The 8,714-nt window shown below is 40.8% G+C and overlaps 1 protein-coding gene across 1 annotated transcript; it reads left to right on the top strand.

The window, feature by feature from the left end:
* Positions 1-116: 116 nt before the first annotated feature.
* aph1b (aph-1B gamma-secretase subunit) lies at positions 117-8,714 on the top strand. Its single transcript, XM_088641660.1, has 6 exons — positions 117-250; positions 1,189-1,359; positions 2,264-2,337; positions 2,698-2,820; positions 4,715-4,842; positions 5,362-8,714. The coding sequence occupies exons 1-6, from the start codon at positions 138-140 to the stop codon at positions 5,527-5,529; spliced, it is 777 nt and encodes a 258-aa protein (XP_088497786.1). The 5' UTR covers positions 117-137; the 3' UTR covers positions 5,530-8,714.

The raw sequence follows: 8,714 nt of genomic DNA, 5'->3' as shown, positions 1-8,714 counted from the left end.
GTATTTTTTTGATCCGAATTAGTGGCGATTCATATGAGAGTTGTCGTGTTGGGCAGTTTGGGCGCTGTGGGGAGTCGCATGCCGAGCTTTGCGGGGGACAGAGATTTAAACAACTTCATTCCGGACCCAACCCAGAAATGACAACATCGGTGTTCTTCGGCTGTGCGTTCATCGCTTTCGGCCCAGCTATCGCTTTGTTCGTGTTCACCATCGCCAGGGATCCCCTGCGAGTCATCTTTCTAATTGCTGGGTGAGTGTGCGGTCTGAAATAACGTGACTTATTTAAAGGAGGAAGGTACTGGCCGCCGATCGTCTTGGTTGGTGGCTCACGGTGCACGTAGCCCCTTCGTGTGTTCCTCCGGTAATCGCAAACAACGCTCGTCTGCCGGGGCAAGTCCGTGCAGGCCATGTAATGAGACAGGAAAAAAGGTTTATTTTAGTGTTAGGTGAGTTTCTGTAGACATTCAGTGAATACGGGCTGAGCATATGTCGTACATAATTTCGGAGAAAAATGGTCATGCTACAATCTCTAAAACAATGCTACCTCACTACCTATATCAACACAAGTACTACATAGGTGGATAAATGAGTTTATCAAGAGACATCGGTAAAAGTCATTTGAACAAGTCCTACATAGGTTGTATATAAGCAATCGGAAGTCCGAACACTGCCGTTGGATTGGTGCATAATGTATTTTAGCTTCTTAGGTTGTATTGTAACCTAAGTCTGTAGAACTGCTATCAAAAACATCAAAGACATTACTGCGGTGAACTCCATGTTCTGTGTTAAACAGCCTTTGCGAATCCGTGGGCTTTGATGTCCTTGTCCCAACTGAACCACGTGTAAATAAAGCGCAACAGCTGATCAAGCGAAATTTTTTTTTTAAATGGTAGTCGTTAATATCGTCTAGCTAGCTGATCTCGTGATTTATCAGAAGGCTTAAGACTGAAGTACTACAAGTCAACAAGTTACCAGCTTTTGACTTGAAGGTAGGCTACCAAATCCAGCGTCAGTCTCTCACAATTTTATAAGACTAGCCGACTGAAAATGACACGCACAGCTGAGATATTTAATCAGGTTATGCTACTTACTGTAGAAATGTCTTGTATTCCTTCTGTTTAATGACTTGATAATCCTTTGAGCTTCGCTGCTTGCACTAAGGCCTTGTGTCTTTGCTGTTTCTTCCAGGGCTTTTTTCTGGCTGGTGTCGTTACTGCTGTCCTCCCTAGTTTGGTTCATCGCTGTCCAGATCAGCAACAGAGACAGCCCCTCCCAACAGAAAGGGCTCCTAATATTCGGGGTGGTGCTCTCTGTGCTGCTGCAAGAGACCTTCCGCTTTGGTTACTATAAACTGCTAAAGTAAGCCCACCTCACCCCCTGTATTACTCCTCAAAGGAGCTGGATGCTGGTTTTGTCGTCTGTATTTTTGTGTGTTTGGTCTGGTTCAACAGTGTTCAGGAGTATGGCTGGTTTTAGATTCTGCTCTGACATGCCAAGTGAACTTTCTCCCATTAACAATTGCTGCTCTATAGATCCCTCATAGGTGACAGCAAAGAAATGCTCAGGAGATGCATGTTCATAATGCAGTCAAGCATACATAACATGAATATTTTCTTAAACTAGTTCCTCTTAGAAGCTTGTTTTTGAGCTGTTTTGATGCTATGAAACAAATAATGTAAATAGACATAACAGTGGTTGACCACAAAGCATGTTTTGAGAGATGAATTTAAATTTCAGGAAAATTCAGGTGATTTAATCTTCTGTTGAATACCACAAGAAGCCTGCCTGTATGTACAGTACTGCGTTGGCATGTTAAGTAATGATTGTTGTCCTTCGCTGGGCTGTATGACTCACTGGAAAGTCATGATCAGCCACTTGCATGATGAGTTTCAAAGCTCTGATAATTATATAACAATTACAATATTATAATTTTATTTAGAAGATGTCATTATGTGGACATGCTTGGAGCAGATTAAGGTTTAGAAAATATGCTGCTATTTTAAACAGCAGCTAAGAAGTTAAAAATGAAAAATGATGTGTAGTTTCACTTCTGTAATAACAGCCTGGGAAAATGAGTCATTTTATCTTGAGTTACATTCCTCTTTTACTTTCGCTGAATGTAAACCCTTAAGCAACACTTTCAGGGGCTTTCATTAAAAAGAACTCTGACACTGATGCTTTTTGTCTTCAGAATGCAATTGAAGATAAACCTGTAATGAAAACACTTAATGCTTTATTCCTTTTTTACTATGTTTTTATCCAGGAAAGCTAATGAAGGTTTGCTGGCTCTCAGTCAAGAAGATGCAATGCCGATTTCTTTGCGGCAGCTGGCCTATGGTATGTTGAAAGAAACGAGGTGTGGAACTGTCAGGTGACCGATACCAGATAGCTAGAACTGACCAGTCTGTGCAGCAGACAAAAGAAGTCTGCAGCACTTTGTGGGGTTCATTTCCTTTTCGGTATGTGCGAGTTGGGTGCAGTGTATTGGGAGTCACTGGGAACGGTCTCCTCCTCCTCCATCGCTGTGTGTGTAGACATCGCATCTTTCTCTGGTGCTGTGCCCCAGGGACCTGGGTGTGGGAGGGTAGCAATCTAGCGCTTTGTCTTTGTCGTCGGCTTGTGAGTCTCCATCTTGGCCCACGGGCGTTCGGCGTTTTGCCGGCTTGCTCGCAGTCTGACTCGGCCTGTCTTTCCCAGTGTCCGGCCTGGGGTTTGGTTTCATGAGCGGCGCCTTTTCAGTCGTCAACATCCTGGCGGATTCTGTCGGCCCCGGCGCGGTGGGGATTCACGGAGATTCGCAGCACTATTTCATATCCTCAGGTAAAGAAAGCTCATATCCAGCCAAGCAGGTCATTTTGACCTCAGTGCCTCGGGCCTTGCCTGCACAGTTGGAATAAATACACAGTCATGCCCTTTAAGGGCGGCGCAGTGAAGCAGTGGTTGGACCTGCTGCCTCTCGGTTCTCGGCCCTCGATTCCCATTTTAAGTTCTAAACTGAGGAGCGTGTGTGCGCTCCCAGGCCTTCCCTGTGTGTCAGAAAGCGGGAAATCGGGGCTTAAGCTGAAACAAGTTAGATAGATATGACCGTGAGACGATGTAAACACCCCTACTCTTCCACAAAGAAATTCAGAGGATCTTTAATGAATGTAACAGCAATAGGTCCTCAGTTTAACCTCTTACTCAAAACATCTCATTTTGATTTTTATCACATCTTATAGGACTTAATAGTACTATTAGACAGGGGCTTAAGCACAGAAAAAGGGGGCTATAGATTGTAGGTACAGATCGTTTCTTACAGAAATCATTGTAACACACAGATCAACCTTTATTGTGGTTGTTTTACATGGTTGACTTGGCTTTGCCTCACTGTGAAATTTTGTGAAGGACTGTCCAATGTGCTTTCTGAAATAGGCCTTAGGACTAATGGGACACATTTCCTGTTGCTATTTATAGGTAACAGAAACCCCCTTTGGTGTCTTGTAGTGTTTAACTATGGGTTGTTTGGTGTCCTAGCAGATTCACTCTGTTAAAACTAACTTGGAGTGTGATTGCATGAAATGGCCACTAGAGGTCACCAAAGGAAGGCTTTTCTGTAGTACCTGAAGTAAATCACAGCATCACCTAGCCCAGTAATGTCATGGAAGTGAATGCTAAACATTGGACCTCAGCCAGTCATCGAAATAATTCAGAATAACATGTAAAACAGGAGTGGATACCCTTTACAAAACACAGATCTGGTATAGCAAGGCAGGCATGCTTAGTGTCAGCACCAATGATGAGTATCACTTATGTGAGGTTTTGCCATCACGGTTATGCTATATCTCTTTAGTAAGGAACTTCCGGATTCTGACAGTAGCTAAAATTACATTTAAAAACTTCCTTAAACACCTTTAGTTGGATGTTATAATGAAAAGGTTATCTTATTTAAGCCAGATTAGGGGAAGGGTAGTGGGCTCTTGTCTCTAATTAAATAGAAGAAGCTTTAGCAGGGGAGAGAGAAGTATGTCAAAAGAGCAGAAAAAGGGTCATTTGAAAGAATGCTAACTCAGACAGATCTGTCTAAAAACGTTATAAATTGCAAACTTAACACAAAGGAAGATGCGTTGAAACGTCTTTCACACTGTCGTCCTGCAAGTGTGTAAATACAGAACATGACACTTTTAAACAAATTACATGTAGTTTAGCAGCTGAGGTGTAAAGCCGTTTTGCAAAATAGTATACTTGTAATATTTGTAGTAATGCTTTTAAGTTTTCACATTGTCCACTAGATGATGCTACCGTTTCAGCTTATGTCGGGCTGTTTCACTGGCAAATTGTGCTTAATGTATAATGAAGGAAAGCAACAAGGATTGTTTTGAAATTTACTTTGTATTGCATCATGGTATGAAGTCTGAAAATACCCCTTATTTACATTTGTAAGTCCTCATTGTGTGGATTTAAACCAATATTCACTGATCACTTGGAAGAAAAAAATACAGATTTAAAGTTCAAAATGGGGTTAAAGTTCAGATTGTTTATGAGATCAAAGGTGGGCACAAACCGAACAAGATAAACAGAAAGAGACTACATCAAGGGAGATTCATGCATCACAAGATATCACAGTGTATTTAAATGCCAAGCAGAATCTGAGATGAGCTGTGTATGGGTCAGGCTGCTGATTGCATCAGGTTTGTTGATAAAAGTAAGTTTTTTTTTAAATAACACTGTTTTTCAGCCTTCATGACTATGGCCGTCATTCTGCTGCATATGTTTTGGGGTGTGGTGTTCTTTGATTCCTGTGAGAAGAAGAGGTGGTGGTCTGTGGCTGTCGTTGTTCTGAGCCACCTGCTCGTGTCCTGCCTGGTACGTATTTCACGGAAGTGAAGATCTGTTTGTGGGAAATGAGCGTTCCCCCTTGGGTTACGGTACCGTGAAACGACGTGGCGGCGTGTCCCCTGAAGCCAGGTGATAGCGTTGTGGGGAAAAATGTCATAATTGAGACAATTGAGTGACACAAAGGAGAGCGTAATGGGAAAAACCCGCAGAAAGATTAAAATGCATCCCGATTCTTTTTTAATTGTGGGAAAAACCTCTCTACTCCCTGAAATTTGTCTTAGTATTCCTGGGACGTAGGAGGTGTTAGCTCCTGGCAAAGCTGAATGGGACACGTTGTAGTTAGGTCATCATGAATGACTGCTTGCGATGGGTTTTTGCTGGGAGGGGCCTGTTGGAGATGGATGTGTAAGTGTCCTTCACAGAGAAAATGGTTGAGAACGACTGTACTGCTCGTTGCTGAAGCAGTGTTTTCTCTGAGGCTACTGTTTCAAATTGTGAACAAACTGTGTTTGTTCACATGTGACTTTTTTTTTTGCTGTATTTCAGACGTTCCTGAACCCACAGTATGAAGGCAGCCTCATACCAGCCTATGTCATAATGTTTCTCATGGGCTCTTGGGCTTTCTCCTGTGCCGGTGGATCCCTGAGGAACCTAAAACTCTGTTTAACTTGCAAAGACAAGGACTTTCTGCTGGCCAACCACAGGCCAAGATAACAGAGTCACAAACAGGGACTCTCTGCACAAAAAAAAAACTCTTTTCATACAAAACGATTAAGGACTGGTTAAATTAAATCTTTGCATTTTTTTTATTTTTTGAGTCATATGTACATGCATTTTGTGGTGGTAGTGGTGAAAGGTTCTGGGTAGATAGGCACTGGAAATCCTCCAAATCCCCAGGTACGCTTGGAGTTTGAGGAGTCTCAACACAACAATCTTCATTCTTTTGTCCTGCTGAATGGGTTTTTGTCTCACTGTTCTGAATGGATCACATGTTGAAGAAGAGGATGATGGTGCGTCTGCCTCTGAGATCATCGGTTTCTGGCCCAGACAACTTCTTAACCTGTAGTAGACTTATTGGTTTGTCAGTGTGTGGACTGTTGATGCTACCCAATCCATTTTGCCCGTGATCTGAACAGGATGTGAATCTGGGCATGCAGAAATAAGATTTGTTTGAACTGGAAGAAGTCTAGGGAAACTATATAAATTACATCTGATTTGTGAGCATTATTTTTTTACTTGTATTCAGCCTTTCCTTTTTGGTATGATTTTCCTCCAGTCAGGGAGCATGTAGTGGTGGGTTACTTCATTTTTGTTTTTCCATTCCTGTGGAATCTGTACTCTGCCACCAGTTGGATTGTGCTCTCTCTGTTACTGTGCCTTCCCTGAACAGGTCTTTTTTTGAGTTAGCCGTGTTTTCTAACCATACCTAATACTTAGCCACTGTACATAGTACCTCAGCTCTTTGTTCTGAAGCATTTTCATTAATGGGGCCTCATTGCTAGTCTGACGAATGGTGTGCTGTTGTGCTTTAAATGATAAGGCTGAGAACATTTTCCGCATTTTAGCTGTTTCGTGGTTGAAAAGATGACAAAAATCTGCATCCCTGATAATTTAAAATTCTAGTTATTGCAATGTATATGTAGTTGTTGATTATACTGTATTCTAATCCCATTGAAGCTTAATACACTAATTTATAATCTAAAGAAACATTAACTGTAGTGATAACCAGTTATCTGGTCTAAGAAGATCAGCCATTTTACTGTGCACACAACTTAATTTGCAACTTAATGTATAAATGAAATGATTCCTTTTCAAACGATCCTACAACAATTGACGTAAGATTGTTTTTCATAAATGTGTAGTTTGAAACCATTGTATACCATTGTATAGTGCAATTTATTTGTTAATAACAATCAGTTTTATAAGTTAGTGCTGCTAATTTTTTGTAGCAATCCAACCTAATCATGTTACCTCAGAGTTTCTGATCACGTTCCTGGTAGGTAGTGTCCTGATTCTAAATCTGTTTGCAGGAGTATGGAGTGAAATTTAGCATGCGTATACATTCAAGCTTGTAATCTTCTGTTTCATCCTGTACAATTGGTGTAATATAGGGGGAGAGTGTTCTAGAAAGCATTTTCACATTATCGCTCAAATTGAAAGGCTTCACACCAGTTCTCACTAGTTTTTATTGTATTTTTTTTGTACATTTTTGGATTTGCCACCACTGTCACAGCCCAGTTCTGATTGAAACTGTTCAAGGAAATAGTTTAAAAACAAAAGGAATAAACATGTCATAATTTGGATTTCACGAACAATCAGGGTGGTTATCCTTACCCTGAATGGCAGAAGAGTTTATTCTTCTGCAGAACTAAATCAATGAGGAGTTCCTCAATGTCTGATCTGGATTAAGGCATCTTCCTGACTGCATAGGCAGTTTATGTCTGATTCCAAATGGTAACAGGCCTGACCTCCTGTCCAGAGGACTCTACTACTAATTTCATCAAACCAAGAGGATGCTGAACCTCTCCTGCCTTCTAAAGAACAGTACCTCAGCAAACCCTCCCCAGTGACAATGCCTGACCAGGAGATGGACACTGCAGGGAGAGGAGTTCTCTCTCTCTCTGATCTTTTGGACCTTATAGTGATGAGTTTTAGCAGTGAGTGTTTATTCAGATCAGATTCAGATCTAGGTGAGGAAAAAGAACTGTAAGAATCAAGAAGTCCAAAGATGATTAAGAGTTATGCTGGAGTTCAATGAATGATGCTTTTGTCTTACATTACCTCTTGACTGCAGTTTATAGCTCAGTTTAAATAAACTATGCTTTTCTTGTACGAATTTGTTAGTAGAAAGTGAATGCTGTCTGGCTAGCTTTTCAAAAGCAAACTCTGCAGTACAACTCAGGCAAAATTTAGTTGGTAACAAGTGTTTGAGAACATTTCCTCACTGTTATGCACTTGAGGTACTCTGAGGTGACCTTTCAGTACACTCCTAAAGTCATTTACAGCTGTCAAGCATGCTACCTGTAGAGCAGTAAAACAAGCCGGCTGCTCTTACTGGTGTTTAAGTGCTTTAACTGCACTCTTGTAGTTTAATTGATCTTACAAATGAAAATTGGAAGAGATTTTGGCATCCCTTGAACATGCATTTTTATTCCAGACGTACCTTATAGCTTTCGTAAATAGTACCAATGTGAGACACCTTTGCTCACAAAAATATATAGTGATTTGATTTATTTACTTCCATGCAGTCTCCTCTTTACTGTAATTTTTTACCGTCTTATCAAACAAAGTGAAGCCTTTGCCTAGCCCTTTTGAATGTTATTATAGAATACTAAAATTTCAATTTGTTCTTGCACAGGTTTGTACAGTAGGTCTCTGCAAGTATATTTATACTAGTGTAAGTTGGGACAGGACAGATAAAGTTAAATTTGCCAAGTAAAGTGATTTTGGAGAGATGACTTCCTGTCTTGACACTATAAACATTCCATGAAATCTAATAACCAGAAGAAAGGAAGGGCCAGTTGGTTTCACTGGTTTCATGAGCTCCATTCCAGAAGGCCCATTCATGAAGCAAACTGTCTATTGCTTGATAAAGTATTGAAGGCTTCACAGGGACTAGTGACTTCGAAATATTCCACAGACCTAAATTATTGTTTGGAAACCTTTCATATAAAAGTGTTTGCATGCTGATTCTTCCTGGTCTAATTTGAGGTGTGGAGTTTGACTGTTTTTAACCTTTCCATGTGGGTTTTCACTGCCAGGCAGGTTAGGGCTGATTGGCTACCAGGCCTTGTGATGATTGATTGAACATTTTAATTGCTGAATTTCTTTTCTTTTAGTAGGGGGCTTGGAACTCCATGCATTTAAGGCACTTTTCTCTATTAAACTATGAAAACGAA

The sequence above is a fragment of the Lepisosteus platostomus genome, chromosome 7 (assembly GCF_059453375.1).
Source record: "Lepisosteus platostomus isolate fLepPlt1 chromosome 7, fLepPlt1.hap1, whole genome shotgun sequence".
In the NCBI taxonomy this organism is placed as follows: domain Eukaryota; kingdom Metazoa; phylum Chordata; class Actinopteri; order Semionotiformes; family Lepisosteidae; genus Lepisosteus; species Lepisosteus platostomus.
This window is presented reverse-complemented; position numbering and strand designations above follow the sequence as displayed.